Raw genomic sequence first — 18,164 nt, 5'->3', positions numbered from 1 at the left:
CTGACAATTTATGTTCTGTACACAGTGTGTTGCTTTAAAGCCGGAACAGAGATGTTTGTTTTTGCTTGCCAGGACACAGCAGCTGTCATGGCTGATATATGTCAAAATCTAATGTCAGTGTTCCTTCTCTCTGTTGCAGATCATGGATGAGACCCAAACACAGATAGCCTGGCCTTCCAAACTCAAAATCGGAGCAAAGTCCAAAAAAGGTGACTATTATTTATTCTTCTTTTCTCTTCGTTTCTTGTTTGGCTTCCGTCACTTTTGTCATGTGCGACCTTCCGTTTTCGATGAATGTCAGGCCAACAGAACGTACGAATCTGGTGTCAAATACAGACCTGGCTCGCCATTCGTCAGAAGCAATGCATATCATTTCAAATCGTACAGCTGAGCTGTGTTTGTTTTCCACCCAAGTTAGGTTTATGGTTATACGTCAGTGTTGTTTTAGCCAGAAATATGTTCTCTGGAAAGGGATTGAGTTCAGATGGTCGAGGGGGGGAAGTGCTTCAAGGTTACGCTAGCGTTCAATATTGAATAGTCAAATGAGAAGATTAAAAAGATGAAAGCTTGCACGTTTTCCGTTCCTCATCTGCACGGAGGAATTTGTGATTTTGCTGGAGGAGGAGGAGGAGGAGGGAGAGTGGCTTGTATTCGAGCTTACACATTTATTGGCCAAGTTGCTTAAACGTTCTGTTACCAATAAAACATTATCACGGTTATTTAAAGCTCTTCCGGGAGGGAGGGTGAGGAGGAGTAGGTGTAGCTGTGCCCACTGTTTTCCTCAGGAGACTTGCCAGTGTGTGTCTTCAAGCCAGATGTGCAATCCAATGACATTATGTAACTTCCTCAGTCACTCTATACAGACAATGGTTGATTTCAAGCATGTTTAACATTTTTTTCCCTCTGGATACTTAATCAACTGTCTGTTCTGGCAGAACATTTACACGCAACCCTCCGCTCACCCCCAAGCATTAGTTCATTCACAAAACCTGCCTCCACCTGGGAATGATGATGTGCGAATATTTAGAATTCTGACCTGCGATTTGTTGCGTGTCAGTTTTTCCTGCTGTGTTGCGTAAACTGAGAGGAGCAGAGGGGAGGAATGTTGGATAATCACTTAGCTCTCTTATGAGTGAATGCTTTTGTACAAGAGGAGACAATCAGGGCTCATGAGGCCGAGGGAAGGAAAGTGAAAAAGGGGCGAGATGGCTAAATAGGACTGCATTAAGTTTCCTACAAATTATACCGAGTGCATCACCTGATGACTCAAACTTCACCGTAGGAAAATAACTCGAGACAATCATCCACATTCCATTCTCCCCTCATCATGTAACACAGGATGGGAATAAATAACACTAACTGGTCTTTCCTTTAAATAGCGGACAACAGAGCTGTTGTGTTGGGAAACTCATCGTTTTTGGTGATTCCCATCTAAAATCATTCTCTCGAAAAGCGTCGGTGTCCCTTGTTTTCCTGGAATTTCACGCCGGCGCTTTCTTTCATGCGCAGTCTGGAATCGGTTACTCTCCGCAGGATAGCAGCAGATGTGAAGTGATGTGTATGTTTGTAACCTCTCACCATACAGTGCCGCACTCCATCAAAATGCCAGCTCCTCTAGGCTGTGTCATTTGTCGCCTGCGGCTAGCCGCCTCTGCCACCTGCACGAGTGCGATAAGGCCAGTTGTGTTAGCCTCTGGGGCGAGCCGTCATCAGCACAGTGTCAGGGATTTAATGCAGCGAGGTCCCATATCGCTCATATACCAGACAGGTCTGTGCTGCATCTCACACGGAATGATCTGCTGTGTCTTTAGGCCCAAGGCGTGTTTTAATTCTGAAAGTTAAAGGCTTTGTTTTCATCTGATAATCATCTTAATTCTGCTCCCATTTGACAGTTTTGTGTTTCACTGTTTCTGCAGATGTTTTGAATGAGAAGCCCCAGTCCAAACGGACTTAATTCTCTTCATTTGTGTGGTATTTTCGAATGTAGTTTCTAGCTGGAAAAATGCTCTAGCCCTGCCAGTAGAAAGCTTTGGGTCAAAAGGTTTCTTCTCTGTCAAGTCGGGAACTGTGTAGAAATTGTACGACTGAAAACGCTCACTTTTTTGCAGCTGCACGTCTGCTCTTGTTTGTGTTTGTTTTTATAGGTGTTGCGTGTGCCAAATTAGGACTTAAGGTGTTCATTTTTTGTTCCACAATCAATCATCAACAACTGAAAAAAAAAAAAAAAAAAAAAAAAGCACAGAGCACACTCCACTTCAAATATGCGGGGGTGTTCTACATCACGACTGCAACACTCGTTTAGGCTGGCTAATGTTTGCCAGATGTGCTGTGCAGGTTGGGTTGGGGACATCAGAGGAGCCATACGCCCTCTAATGGTTAGAGTTGGGCACAACAGGAGGAAGCAGAGAAATTTCTATTGTTCTCAGCAACAGCTGAATGATGGGAAAAAGTCCTGGAACCAGCGCTGGGGCTGTGATGGGTCTCTGACCGCTCTTTGTGTTCTTTTTTCTCTGGATTTCCTGTGTTTTCTTTTCCTGTCTCAGCCTGCAGCTCGGTTTTTGTTTAGCTCCTCTACCAGACTGTCATTAGTCCAGCGTGTGCTGTAGCGTCTTTTGAAGCGATGAAGCGATGAAGTGATGCTCAGACACAACTGACGCTCGTTTGCTGGTTTTAATTTTGTGGACGTATGTTTGTGGTCATTTCTCAGTAAGATGAGCTCTTCCCTGGTTATTGAAAGAAATTGTCCGACTGCATTTTCACGTTGTTCTGATTTCTGACCTGTTTAGGATTATTATGTCAAAACATGAGACTGTGAGACTGTGACTTTCTCTGTGATCCGTGAGACTTTGTAATAATAAATCTAATTTCATGAGTCCTGTCTGAAGGCCGCACTGTACATCTAGGATGTTGTAAGTGTGTGTGTGTGCATATATATATATATATACACACAGACACACATGGGGAGGGGGATTCCTGGAAGGGGGTTTAGTGGACTTCCTGCTGCTCAGTACAGTTAACACAGGGGCGATGGACCATGGCTGCATGTGTGAATTTTGTGTGCTCCAGGGGTCGTACATGCAGCAGAGCCAGATGTAGGCTTACCCAAGGCTACACAGAGACAAGCTTTAGCTTAGAATGACTTGGGTGTGCAGTGTTTGGTTGTTTTAACGGTGGTATTTAGAAGATGGATGAGAAGACTCAAGCTCTTAGGATCTCACTTGTACGGTCTTGAATTTCTGGAAGTCGCACTGGTTGTGTCTCTGAGTATTTAGGATAATACATTTTTGAGCTTCTCTCTAATTTGTGTTTCATCTTTATTATGAAATGAGGTTCAACAAAACAAGTTGCCTGCTTCTTCTGTTACTGAATTACTGCACAACATTTATTCCGAACTCATAATGTTCCTGTAGATGCCACAGACCTATGTTTCCCTTAATATAACCTCACAGAGGCGCACCCCTCTCCCCATCACCACGCACGGCTATTTTCTTGTGGACTCCAATGAGAATCTGCAGATATCAAAGCAGCAATTACTGTCTCAGAGTCTTTGTCTGACGCACTGTAATTTGTTGACGATTTCTAGACTGCTCTGTCATGTTTGGTTAAATGGGTTGACTTGTGTCTCACTTTCACATTCTGTCTCTGCCCTTTATCAGCACTGGCTCACTCTCTCACGCTTACAGACATACTGAACATTCGCAGACTTTGACACTCTTCCTATCATTCCCTGCAGATCCACACATCAAGGTGTGCGGGAAGAGGGAGAACGTGAGGGAAGCCAAAGACCGAATTATGTCTGTGCTCGATACAAAGGTACAGTAAACACATTTATCTCCTCCCTCCCCCTCTGTGCGGTTCTTATCCTTCCCTGCACCGAACGCATTTCACCTCCGCTCTCCCGCTGTCCAAGTGACAGATTGCTCACAGCAGCATGGCACCACTTGTCAATAATCTGGCCAGATACTTGCATCCTGAGCTCGTCGTGGATCGCTGAGCAGGCTTCATTCCCATGGCAACAGAGGATATCACATACCTCGGAGACCCTAGCACCACCTGGGGGATGGAAGTCCTCCATGCAGCCACTTAGAAAAGCATCTCGCTGCTGGCTTTGTTTATAGCATTTCATATGGTTTTGTCACGAAAATCCTTTTATAGTCTGGCAGATGAAGCGCAGTTATTTGATTAATCTGTTTAATACTTTGTTGCTCATTTGTTTCCAGAATGACTGCAGCTGCCAGAAGTGTTTAAAGAAAGGGAAACTGTATGACTTGTGACTCTTTAGATACAGTTGAGAGGACAGAAGTTGCACTGACTTGTTGGTGAAGCAAGATTTATTATTAGGAGATTTATATTTTTTGGTTGTTTATGTGCCTGTAATTTTATAGCTTTATTCTGTCTGTTACACTTTCCACTGCAGTGTATGTGAATGCATTACCCATAGAAGTTACAGCTTCATTTTTTTAAACAGTAGTATACTTTTCTCATTTTGTATAGTATAGTATAGTATAGTATAGTATAGTATAGTATAGTATAGTAAGGAATAGTATAGTATAGTATAGTATAGTATAGTATAGTAAGTATAGTATAGTATAGTATTGTACAGTACAGTATAGTATTGTACAGTACAGTACAATATTGTATAGAATAATATAGTATAGAATACAATAGTATAGTATAATACACTATATTAGAGTATAGTATAGCATAGTATAAACATTGCAGTGAATGCAGAGGTTGAAATGAACTTTTTAAGTTTAATATTTGATACCTGTACCTTTCCCCATTAACATTTAAAAATGTTAACAATCAATTAACCATTTGACCCACTTTTTCTTTCTCCTCATTAGAGTAACAGGGTGACTCTGAAGATGGATGTTTCCCACACAGAGCACTCCCACGTTATTGGCAAAGGTGGCAACAACATCAAGAGGGTGATGGAGGAGACGGGATGCCACATCCATTTCCCGGACTCTAACAGGAACAACCAGGCGGAGAAAAGCAACCAGGTTTGAGCTCCATAAAATCTCTTGAACTGCAGCCGTGCGCCGTGCCTACGCTTTGACCGCGCACCGTATTGCATTTCACTGCCTTGAGTGTCTCCTGGCCTCACCCATTCGCCGTAGATTTCCTTCAGCAACGGGTCGTTTCAGGTTCAAAATAGTTCTTTGAACTGTTCAGTTGATCTTTGATCAGCCTTCCGGTCCATTTACTAACTGTCACAGGGTCTCAGACTGGACAGGTTGCAGAGAATTGGTCCAGTTGGCTGTTTTCATTGGCCAACCCAGAGGAAGCCAGTATGTTTTGGCTGGACTCACAGTAGGATCCTGCTGTAATTACCATTAAAGTGTAGCATGAGGAGTTCAAAGGTGCACGCTGCCAGGCAGAGCATTAGATGTGTATCTTTTCCCGCTGGCCTCTGGTGCACCTGTGTATAAAAGTCAAAAATAATTTTTAAAGGTCTGCTGACTTCACCCATATCTCTGGATAAGGACTTTGTATCGAACGGTTTGCACATCCTGTCTACTGTTCAAACACCATTCTCAGTACAAAAACCCTCATGTTTTCAGAAGCCTCGTTGCTACAGCAAAGCCTCAGAGATATGCTGCATCTTGAGAAGCAAAGTGGAGTTGATAATCAGATGTAGATAGCCGTTTATTTCTCCCCGGAGCTGGTATGATTCAGGATGTTGTTGGAGCATACTTCAATCAGGCAGATGTTTGCTAACAAGTTTTTTAACATTGGTTTTCAGTATATATCTTTACTGTGTGCGAACATGTGTGAGCTCCCAAAAACTGCTCATTAGCTCTTGAGCAGAGTGGTTCACATTCTATGAAGAGTAGAGACAAGAGAGGAACAAGTCTAATGAGACTATTTATCACCTTTTCATTATGGAAATGAGCTTAATCTCTACATTTTGCGGTTATGTTAACAAGTGAAGTTAATTGTGGAGGCCGTGATTGTCATCATTACTATAAGCATCATTTGATTCGTACTTATAGTAATGATTAACAGCATTCCCTGCAAATGTCACAAATGGATTAGGTTTCAAGTTGATTTTTTTTCTCTTTTCACGGTTTGTTCTGCGTTTAGCTCCCAGTATTAATATTATGAGCAACTGTATGCTACACTGTTATTTGTCTTGGATTAGGTTAGGAACTGGCTGACAGATTTACATATGTAACTTTTTATTGTGAACAGGTGTCCATCGCAGGGCAGCCAGGAGGGGTGGAGGCAGCTCGAGTAAAAATAAGGGTAAGTTGGAACCCGTCCACATTTGTCTTAAAGGGACACTCCACCCAGAATACTGAGTGTTAAAAACTCATTCCCCACAGAAAAAAAAAAGTTAAAAAAAAACTGTCACCGACTCAGTCATGTTTCACATGTTCGACAAATGATTTGCCTCATGAGATTAGGGAAACACTTTCTTGTGCGCTCATTCATTTCTGTGTGGAATGAGGCATATTAAATTAGCGTCCAGCTTTTTGCTTTGCTGGGCATGATTTGATAAAACCCTCTATAATTAACAAATTTGTGGACTGCTCTTGTTAGCTTCCTGCACTCACTTGATCCTGCAGTTTATGTTTACAGCCCTGTTAATACCGTTTCCCTGTGGCCACAACTCAAGTAAAATCTCCTGGCCAATTTCACTCCAAATGCAACTTCAGAGAGTCCCTCTCCTCTTCTTCTACGCATTAGCTACCTTGATTTATTCTCTGTTTAAACACCTGGTGCCATTTACTCATTGACTGTGGTCCTAGAGGATGCATTTAAGCAGTTACTTAATAAATATAGAAAAAGAAAACACCAAACTCAAGTTCTCGTTCGTACCTAATCCTACTATGGAACAGCTCCAGGGTTATACTAGGTAATTGCCCACTCTTAACACACTTCCTCTAAGCCACAAGCACCATTCCTAACTTATTCTCAGACCACTTTTTAAAACACAAGCATGAGCCTCAGCCTCTTTGGTCCGCCCATCTCCAACCTATTTCATTGCGTCTCCTCCATCTTCACTTTCACTCCGACATGGAGGGTCCACCTCGGCCTCAGCTCGGTTGGTGTTCATGTTAACTGCTGCATCTCTGAACTTTCAACACCCAAGCAGCCGTCCACAGCGAACACGTTCCTCCACTGTAAAGTGACCAAAACTAACAAGGCTGTGTTTGCATGTATAAATGACCGTGTGAGTGAAGTGTGTGTGATGGAGAGAAAGGAGAGAAAGACCGAAGGGGAAGGTCACTCTGGATATTTTTGCAGTGTGTATTGGCAAATGTCAGCAGTCGTGCATACCCATACCTCTGCGTGCTTAATGGGTGTTTTCATAAGAAACAAGGCACGACCCAGCTCGGCTACTTTTTTTTAAATTTTTTTTTTTACTATGGATGAAAAAAGAGAGCAATCAAAGCAAACCATACTACTGCTGCACAAAGGGCTTCATAACATAAGCGTCAGAGAAGCCCAAAGATTGTTCTGACCTCCATAGTAGACGCAGTCAGCAGACAAGTGGGCTGAATGAAAAGAGTTTCCCTTTCTGTAAGTTTGACTCCTCAGCTAATTCAGTCAGTGCTAACATTTAACGAACTTTGAACAGTGTTTGCGCCAGTTAAATCTTAAAATAATAGGTCGTCGTTTTGGGAAATATGTAGTTAATTCACTCGCTGAAAGGATCAATTATTTAAGTACTAATGCTGTCTGAACCAGGAGATGTTTCAAGGTTCAGGCTCTATTATGCACACTTCCAGCTTTATATTTTTATTCTGGGATTCCACTATGATGACTTTGCAGAATTCCCAGTTAGGATATTATTTATTGCTTGTTTTCCTGCCCTGGGGTTCATCATTATGTCTGCACAAAGTATTTTATCCCTTGATTTCTTTGAGGCCCCCGTGCCTAAAAACCCGCTTTCTCCTGGCTGACCAAGCTATGGAAGACTTCCTCAGGGCAACACTCTCCGTTTGTGAGCCGTACTGATCGTCTTTTAGAGGTGCGCCGCACCTCAAGCAGATGACCACATGTTGACGCCCATGAGGAGTGGACATCAGGGTTCATTTCCTCGTGTTCAGAGCTTTTCAGAGGTTCCCGAAGCCTGAGGGGATTTTACATTATTGAAAACTTTAATTTAAATTCAATGTGAACCTAAGATCTTTTAATATTGAATGACAGGAAATAAGGGTAGGCATAATAGCTCCCTTTAAGCTCCATATAAAGACTGAAGAGCTTGATCTCTCCAAAGGTAAAGTGCCCACCTCTAACTTTGGCTGTCCACCAAAGGCTGATCCCAGTTTAACAGAGAAGAGAAAATACTATTGATCTTTTTATGTCGCAAAAAATAAGATTTTAAATGTGTATTAAAAGAGAAACATTTGTCTTGTGTTGACAAATGTTGACAAATTGTGTTGGGAATAAGAGGCTGGAAAGTTTACCCCTTCATCCCCTGCAGTTGAGGGTATTTTCCCATAGTGTACATTGAACCGTCTTCTGGGTGGGATTTAAACCACATCCTCATTCTTCCTTCCTCAAACCAGAGGTAGCTGGGTTGTGCCTTTTGTGCCATTAGCAATGCACACAATGGTCCTTTAACATACAGACATGCTACTGTGGACTTACTACTGTATTTCCGAGGCCTTGGGTGGACAGCCTACATTCAGACAGTTGTCGAGGTGATTGATTCTTGGGGGATTTCTACCGACCTCGAGAGGTGGAGTATACAGGCAGGCGGTGAAAGATCTGGCCAGTGGTTTTACCTCAGAGATATTTTCATTTTTCTTCATCCCTCTCCTTTGTGTCAGAAGAGAGAACCGAAGCCTTTATAAGCAGCGCTTGCTGATTGAACACACGTGAAACTCATATTTGCCAGGTAGACACACTGAAAAAAAGCTGAAGTCAGCTCCGCCATAAAATTGCTCTATTCTTCATTCAGTGCCCGGCTCCTGCTGTTCTGCTTGTCCTCTTCTGTATTTGCCTCAGCGCTGACCTAAATTTCCCGAGCCCTCGGAGAGCGAGTACTGAAACGTGATATAAATGTAAGGCCAAGCGCATATGGGACTGATCATGGATGCATTTCTTTGGTCAGAGCAATTCATGCTGCTTGCCCTTCACTGGCAGCCAAAACCATAGTGGCGCTCTGCCCAAGAGTCAGTGTTTGGATAACTGTGTGTGTGTGTGTGTTTTCATTCCCTTTGTTTGTGTGTGCGTACATTCCCTTGAGTTTGCCTGCGCATGGGTGTGCATCTGTGCGACTTCTCTCCCACGTGCATGCGCAGACATGCGTGTGCATAAAGTGAAGCCTAACCGTCAGCCTCCATTTATTTTGAATGACAGCTGTGATGGTGCTGACGAGAGCTGATGTCTGCTGCCGGGCCTGAGGTTGTATTCAGTGCCTTGAAATTAACGTCGATGATTCGCAAAGTATTCAAAGGCGCAGTTTGAATAGCTGCACTGGTTAAACGGTGAACTTTTGCTATTCTAAAGCTGTCTCAGCCTAACTCATTTTAATTACCTCGTTTGGATTTATTGGAGCTGACAGACATCCGTGCCAAATTCTGCCACATTCTGCTAAACCAAGGATTGTTATGTCTATATGTCAGGTCATATAAATCTGCGTTATGAAAAGACATCACCCTTATCCTTCTCTGTTTTTATGTGGAGCCAAATGGTCTTAATCAGTCTGATGTGATGCAGTTCTGTACGTGTTATATTTTCTTAAAATTGTGGAGGCTTGTTTGACACGTTTTATTTTCCATTTTACAGCAGCCATTAGAAAAAAAAAAAGAAAAAAAAATTAACAATCTGTCCAAATCTGCATATCTGTAGTATTTCAGCAGCCACTGTGATGTTTCAGTGACCCTATAAAGAAACGCTACCCGGGTGAATGGGAGGGCTTCAGGGTGCTCGCCTGCCGCGACCCTGTGATGTAGCGGACAAGCTCCACCACCGCCCGAGCCTCACACCTCAGGAGTTTTCACTCACCGTACTTACTCTCCGTCCTCCCTCCTTGTCTCTCCTCCTCCCTGTTGCCTCCAGGAGCTGCTACCTCTCGTGCTGTCTTTCGAGCTCCCCGCCATCATGCAGTCGGACCCCAGCTCGCCCACCGTGCAGCACATCTCACAGACCTACAACCTCACAGTCTCCTTCAAGCCCCCAACCCGCCTCTACAGAGCCACCGGCGTCATTCGCGGCTCACAGAATAACGCCAACGCAGTCAAGGTGAGGATTTGTGAATGGGCGGGAACACTCGCGGTCGGTGCTTTTTGTTATTTGTTTGGGAGAACATTGTGAGAAAACTCCTACTACAAAGTTCCAGAGCCCAAGGTGATGTCTTCGTGTTGTTTGTCAAAACCTAATCATACTAACGAAATCCAGAAAACCAGCAAGTGTTTACGTGTTATAGCTCGGAGCCGGTGAATAATTTGCCTGACAGATGACTCAGTCTCATTATTTTGTCACTATAGATTTCCTGATACTACACTGATTGTAACAATTACAGTAAAAAAAAAAAAAAAGTTCTAGTTCTTTTAACTTGCAGCAGACAAAAAGCCAGTGTGTGTGCTGTTAAAAGATTTTTGATCGACTACTGATGAGCTGTGACCTATTAAATCAATGTTGGGACTTTTCAGTGTGGTGGTGTCGGAGTTATTCTCCATCTTTTACACGGTGAGCCACACACCAAAAGAAAGGTTTTCTTGAATTTCATGTCAAGGCCCACCAACTCTGTCAGTGTTCCTCACGCTTCTCTCAGAAACCACCTCATTACTTTCTGCACCACGGGGGCAAGAGAGTGTTGAGAGATGTTTGGTCACTTGTACTGGACGGCTGCTCGCTCAGCTACTTCACTGGAGGGGAGACAATGCCCCACAATCAAGTCCAGAAGTCCTCTACTGGGTTGAACAAGATTTAAAAAAGATTTTCAGTTGCTCTTGGAGTTTCTTGCTGCGTTTCCCGTCTGTTGCTTGTGTATGTTCATAATCAGACTGTATATGTCGCACATAAATACACACAGATGCATTTCCTCAACTGGCATCCAAATTGTGGCTAGTTGCAGACTGCCAGGGACTTTCATCTCTGCCAAGAAATCATATCCACCAACTCACTTCTTTCCACTACCAAGCCTAAGTTAGCAATCGTTTCAGTATGCCAGCAGCTGCATTTGGCATATGTGCATCCCCGCGTTTGTTTATCCGTTCATGTATGCCATAGCACTTCTACTTGGGTTAAAGTGCTAGTGTGCATTTGCACGAAATTATTGCGTGATATGCACATTGGATACATGCAGAAGCATTGCCCCAGAGTTTGTGGTAGGTCTGAGGGGTCAGGCAAGGCTGGGACTTGTGCCAGAATGAAGACTAGAGGATCAGAGGAATATGTGTGCTATGTTATGTGGTGGTGTGAGACCCCTGGAACACCTACGGATATTGCCAAAACCGCTGTGAATTGTTGTCTTATGCTGGCCACAGTGTGTGGATTCCTGTTGCACCCTGGAAATGACTTCTTTTACTAGGCCAAGGGATGGCTTGCAGCGAGGAATGAGGCTGTTCAACTGGTCGGCACATGCAGTGGAAAATACAATGGTTTCCATTCGGTGTCATAGAACATAGTTCTGCTGCTCTGCTTGTTGGCCGGTTCATTTCTGATGTGGTCTGTTTAAATTGTGGTGTTGTTATGTTAGCTTTGTTTCAGTTTTTAAGGCGGTTTAGTCACCCTCACTTTGATAGCCCTGAACTTTTTATCTACAGTAGTTCACTTAAGTCTTTGGAACAGAGTTTATTGGTTGTTCCACATACTTCTTAAAAAAAGGTGATATTCCTTCAGTGCTATTACTTCAACACTGTGGAATAGTCGGCCTATAGAAGTACACTGTGTGGCCTCTGTTGTTGCCTTTAAACCATTTGTAGACTTGTGTCCAGAAACCTGTGTTTTAGTGTCTTTCTGCTGCTTTTAACTTATTTTATGATTTTATCTCCAAAGTTTTACTTTTGTGAACTGCTATACTTAATAAACTACACTAAATAAGTTACATTCACTCTTCAAGATGTGATTATGATGAAGAGAGAGTTATATGCTTTAAGATGCACTGTTTTTTTTTTTTGTTTTTTTTGTTGTCATGCAAATAACATTATCATTGTGGTGAAGATGACATCAGTGTATTGGAGTCTATTATGAATCATTTTTGGTGTGATGGTGTGATGGTGTGCTGATTTTCATATTCACACGGTCCTGTTTTCATCCTTGTTTTACCCAGAGGGGCACGGCTCTGTTGCTGGAGCACCTGGCTGGAAGCCTGGCAAGCACTATCTCGGTCACCACTCACCTGGACATCGCACCACAACACCACCTCTTCATGAAGGGACGCAACGGCAGCAACATCAAGCACATCACCCAGAGGACGGGAGCCCAGATCCACTTCCCTGACCCCAACAATCCACAGAAAAAATCCACGGTGTACATCCAGGGCACCATTGACTCTGTCTGCCTGGCGCGGCAGTACCTCATGGTGCGTACCTTCCCTCTGTGCTTTATCGACATCCAGAAAAAGAATCATCCTCAACTGCTAAGCTTTGTTTTTGTGGTAAAGAGATGGCCTTGGCAACATATCCGAATGCCACATAGTGTGTGGTAGCTATAATGGATGTCACAGTTTCAGTAGCATCATTATGGTATGTGTGAATGATGCTTGGGGTTTAAGATGGGGGTTAAGAAGTAAACCATGATTGCCTTGGGGGTTTTGAATAGCCTTGGGAGAGATTTGCTTGGCTCTGCTTGCATTGCTGAAATGTCCACGTCAGATGAACAGGAATCTTCAGCGAACTTGAGGATAGCCTGCGTGATTTATGGCTGCTACATACCTGCATGTAAGACGGACACAAATTTGCATTAGTTTGGCTGTTTTTTCCTGATGTCCTCTCTGTACACAGATTACAGTTATCTGTGTTCAATATAATGGTTTGGCCTGCGTGTACAGATTGGAATTCAACCCGTGTCTGTAATTTAAAGATTACTATGTTAGTATTAGTGTCTTGGACCGAGGGTAGCACCTCGTATTTAAATTTATTTTGGTTAAAAATCCTCAGTGGTCATTCTTGTCTTGTTGCCACTGACCACCAAGGCCACCCGTATCCAAATTACTAGGAATATAATCAGAAGTCTGTTTCAAAAATGTGTAAAAGTTATAGCTGTTTAATTGCCGTTGGCTTGAAGCTTGTGCTGAGCTGGTGTGTGTAAGACATCTCACCAGTAAACAGCTTTGGCTTTCTGTTTAGAGATCCATAATGTAGGGCAGTAATTCTGCCAGCACTGCTTTCTCTTTGTCTGCGGTCTCCCAGTTGGCCCCAAAGACATTTAGCAAATGCCAGAGTTGTTTCAGTGACTAAACATGACTTTCTCTTGGTCTGGAAATGGGACGCACAAGAAGGAGCCTCTTTATTGTCTGACTTTGTGGAGAAGTAAAAAGAAAAAAAGTATTAATTTATGGGAGATGAATGGAATGAATAGAAAGCAGGGGATCCAAGAGGATTCTGAGAAAGAGTAAAAGGGCAAAAGGATGGAGGGGGTAGGTGAGCAGCACTGAAAGTAGACGCCGGGAGTATATGTAGAAGATGAGGAGGAGGATGAGGAGGAGGAGGAGGACTCCTGGCCGCAGTAGTGTACTGTGTGATTTGGACTCTTCCAGCCAGACTGTAGATTACAGCTACAATCTCAACTGTCAGAGCCAGCCTGGCTCTATACTCTTCTGCTAATTACACCCACTCACAATAGGAGCGCTGTCCAGTTCTCAGCCCAAAATATAGATGTCTGTGGTGCTTGTGGTGGTGATCATGCAAAACAGATTGCTCTTGGCGGAATTTCCCAAGCGCTCTGTGGGATAAGTCCAGCAGTGAATCTTGTATTTATTGGTATGGCTAACTTGTTGGTCTACAAATGGTATGGTATAAAGGAAAATTTACTACTGGTAAAAGAAATGGGCTGCATTGTAAGCACCCATATGTTACAGAAAACTAGTAATGTTTTAAAGATGGCCGGCAGCCGACATAAAAACAAAAAATATTTTGTAAAAAAATTTAACTTTTTTTGTGTTTGCTTCACAGGGCTGTTTGCCTCTGGTATTAATGTTTGACATTAAAGAGGACATTGAGGTGGAGCCCCAGTGTATCACGGCACTTATGGAGCAGCTGGATGTCTTCATCAGTATCAAACCAAAGCCAAAACAGCCAAGCAAGGTACGAAAACAGGATTACACTCACACAGTGCAGACATTGCACCAGATTTTTAAAGCATGCTAGTATCTGGAGCCGAGGACACACTGCAAGACCTTTGGCCAGATTTTACCCATGATTCCCAGCTGGCCAATGTCTACACCACTGTCGACATGGGTAGCTGGCACAAAAATCTACTCATCTGCATGAGAGATTATGTCGATTACATACAGCCTGAACCCAGTCATCAATAACAGACTGAGTTAAATGCTTAGCAGAAATGAAATAATGCACCTGTATAGTACAGCAACAAAGGACAAGCACCTGAACGGAGAACACCCACCAGTTTTCTGACCTTTAGAATATTAACAGTGATTGTTGTCTGAGTACCCGTTAGTCGAAATGGGTTCTTCATTCATAGATATGTTAAAATATGTCATTATGAATGTGTTATAATAATAATAATATAATACAATTTAACCAAAAGGTTACCACTAAGAGTCTATTCAGATAATAATTAATACATTAATCGATTAATCAAACAAAGAATCTGTTGCAAAAAAAAATGGTTTCTAATGACATGAAGAACATCTCACTCAGTCAGCTGATCAATCACTGAAAAACTCTACAACTACTTGACTGCACTTGTGTGTCGTGCAACTTTGCGCAGTCAGGATGATCTGTGGTTGTATTGTCATCAGTGCAAAAATTGGATTTAAATATGGGCAAGGATGTCTTCTACACTTTGTTCAAAATGATTATGCAGAGGTCAGTTTTGTTTGTTTTTCAAATCATTTTATTCCCCTCAGCAATTACGTTCCACCAAAACCCACTGACCATAACAATTGTTCTACATTATTATAGAAAATACTATTTGAAAACATTCGCAATGACTTAATGAACCAGAAGTGGATCGAAAACAGTTTTACTGAAACAGAAATGAAATGAACAAAAGCTGTGACTGAAAACCTGAACCTCAAATCCGAAACTTTAAGTGGATAATTTTACACACAGTGTAATAACAGCAGCAGAGCCCCTCCATCTGCCTTGTCTATTTTATAGGGACAACAATACAGCTGCAATTCCACACACTGCTGCTTTTTAGCTTTATATTTCAAGTTTATGTTTATTTGCAATGTGTGGCAATTATATTTGCAGTCTAAGATATGACATTAATGTGTGTGTGTGTGTGTGTGTACGGAATATATCACAGATATATTGCAGCCTTTTATGAGAGGCAACTGAATCTTTTATACGTCTCTTCAAAGCTACCAGACAGTAGTTTTAACTCATAAAACCCAAAAGTTGCTGGTCTACCGCTGCCGCAATCGGTTCGTTTGTTTGTGTCATTGTTGTGTAGACATGTTAGTTCAGATCCAATTTATTGTGTCAAGTCACACAGCGGTAGACCAATGACTTCAAGGTAAAATTACTGTTTTTGTCAATGGAGTCTGGCTGCTCTGAAGAGACAACAAGTCTATATAACTGTCGGGATTCAGAATAATGCATCACAGAGAAACCTATGCAGATGCACTCACCTGTGTGCGTTTTCCACCTGGAGCGGTCACCTGTAGTTAGACCTGTAGAAGTCACCAGTAAACATTTTAAAAGGAAACATCCCACGCTCTTCACCGTGTGAAAAACGCAGCTGCTGTCTCACTTGTTCAAATGCTGTGTCAGCAGAGAGACAAAAAAAAAAGACAGAAAAACAAATACCCCACTGTTCCATTTCAGAATTACTCTTCATCAAATGTCACAGCGCTACACTGAAATGAATTATAGATTGTCACATTTCATCAATGTTTTCTTGAAATTCAAAAGGGAAAATTGGAACTCCTTGGTACCGAGGGGAATCGTGCCATACCAAGATGGGGAAAAATTTTGGCAAAGCCGCCAGTGCCCCAGTGGGGAATCCTTCTCTGCACACACATCCTGCCAAGCATGTTTCACCTCAAGTGGGAACAGCCCTCAGTTAACGCTACAAAAAATGAACTGATTTGATTTCTTAGTAAATTAGTTTGGAGGTATTCAGCGTGGCTTTATATTTAAAATGGACCTTTTGTGGTCTCCATTTCAACAACACTTAATATTCCTAATGATTTTTCACTGCTTGGCCTAGTCCCGATTGTCTCTTCAAGGTGCCCACGTCCCCGCCCTGAGGCAGGGCTCGGTGCCCAACCAGATGGGCCTGTAGTGGCTGGCGTGTAGGTGCCAATGTAAACACTGACCCAGCCCAGATCCTCTTAAGAACCCTTCACTTAAACATTTTAACGAGGTGACAGCAGTAATCCAAAGGGCCCGTTCAAATGCATGCCATAGCCTCCATGCTCCCAGCGCTTTGGCAGACCTATAAAGGAGCGTGTGCGTGTGCATGCAGGCATGTGTGTCGGAGAGACTGACCGGCATTGGAAACCATTTTTCACAAATTCTGGCTAAACAGACACACACACAAAAAAAAACAAAACAAAAAAAAAAACAGCACATGATTCTGGCTCACAGTCATTTTTATTTGATGTTTGTGAAGGGAAGGGTTTCCGGTGATGTGGAAAATGTTGAGAGCGATTTCTGTCAGTGATTTAAAATCTTTCTGGTTTATTGTGGATTCTGGGCCTCGTAGTCTAGTCGTCGCTGAGTACCTGGTGTTCCTTCATATCCTTTTTACTCGTACTAGAAAGCGAATTATGCAAGTTAAGCAATTAAGAAACGCTTTCTCTCCAACTTCGCTCCCATGTCTCCTTCTCTCTCCCACACTGTCTCAATGTTTATCCATCTAATCTACCCTTAATTCCCTCTTCCTTCCTCTCATTTATGTTTCTCTCCCCCTCAGCCTCCCTTTCACTCCCTATCTCTGGTGCCAACATTCCCTACACTATCTATCCCTCACTCCTCCCCCTGCTGTCTCCTTGAGTGCCTCTCTCTCTCTCTCTCGTTCATTCTCATTATTTATTGTCCACCCTACCTCTGTTTATTTGTTTCTCATCCCGTTTTCCTTCTCCACCTCCCAGTCTGTGATAGTCAAGAGCGTGGAGAGGAACGCAGTCAACATGTACGAAGCCAGAAAATTCCTCCTGGGTCTGGAGAGCAACGGAGTGTCGTCATCCTCACCCCCTGTGGCGCTGAACCCCACCTCTAATGGTCCTTCCCCGTCCCTCATCTGCCCCGTTGGCCTGGACATCCTGGCCTCAGCTGGCCTGGGGCTGAGCAATCTGGGTAATGGCAACAGAATAAGAGAGTGCTACTTTTGTCACGACATTTCTGTCTGTAACAAATCACACCTTCCACACAGAATGCTCTTCTTTCACACGTCCACTGAAAGTAGCTCAGAGCCAAGTAACCGCAAAGCCTGCGATCAGTTAAGTGCATGTGGAATCAGTTTCACAGTTTCAGGCATAACATTAAGACCATCTTCCTCCAAAACAGTTGTGACTCATCATGGACATGGACATTCTGAGGGTGTCCCGCGGTGTCTGGGAACACAATGTTGTTAGTGGCTTGTTCCTTTTGCTGTTCTTCATGTTTTTTGAGTTGCTCCTAATCCATCATCTGCTATGGGGTCGGGGTGCCTGGTCTGTTCTGATCGGGCGGTACATGTCTGAGTAACGCCCACACAAATCCCAAGTTCCATTTTGTCACACGACGTGCAATGTTATTTACAACGGTCAGTGGTTTTAATGTTGTGGCTGGTCAGTATATCTTCTGGAAGTGTGCATAAATTACAGCCAGTGAGTCGTGGCCTCTCTATATACAGTAGGAGTTGTCTGCAGAACAGACCTCACCATGATGGTATAAAGTTCATGCCAAGACGTGAGTCCCACATAAATGCATCACATCTTTTTGATCAACCAACCATCAGAAAATAACCTCAGTACGCATTTAGTTGGTCTGCTTCAAAAGGAGTCACAGGCTTATGAATCATGGGATGATGAACGCTTTTAAGCTCGTAGGAGTTTGTTTGTCTGCTGCGCTGACCTCAGT

The 18,164-nt window shown here is 43.0% G+C and overlaps 1 protein-coding gene across 1 annotated transcript in view; it reads left to right on the top strand.

Annotated features, from left to right (window-relative positions):
- Positions 1 to 18,164, top strand: part of LOC125018833 (protein bicaudal C homolog 1-like) — a 53,042-nt gene that overhangs the window by 23,958 nt on the left and 10,920 nt on the right. Inside the window, exons 3-10 of the mRNA XM_047603220.1 lie at positions 140 to 209; positions 3,734 to 3,813; positions 4,848 to 5,006; positions 6,199 to 6,252; positions 10,024 to 10,206; positions 12,239 to 12,490; positions 14,082 to 14,213; positions 17,195 to 17,399. Of these exons, the coding sequence (XP_047459176.1) occupies positions 140 to 209; positions 3,734 to 3,813; positions 4,848 to 5,006; positions 6,199 to 6,252; positions 10,024 to 10,206; positions 12,239 to 12,490; positions 14,082 to 14,213; positions 17,195 to 17,399 (1,135 nt within the window). The remainder of the gene's footprint in view (positions 1 to 139; positions 210 to 3,733; positions 3,814 to 4,847; positions 5,007 to 6,198; positions 6,253 to 10,023; positions 10,207 to 12,238; positions 12,491 to 14,081; positions 14,214 to 17,194; positions 17,400 to 18,164) is intronic.

The sequence above is a fragment of the Mugil cephalus genome, chromosome 13, assembly GCF_022458985.1.
Source record: "Mugil cephalus isolate CIBA_MC_2020 chromosome 13, CIBA_Mcephalus_1.1, whole genome shotgun sequence".
NCBI lineage: Eukaryota > Metazoa > Chordata > Actinopteri > Mugiliformes > Mugilidae > Mugil > Mugil cephalus.
Note: the sequence above shows the minus strand (reverse complement) of the source record. Positions and strands in the feature narration are given on the sequence as shown.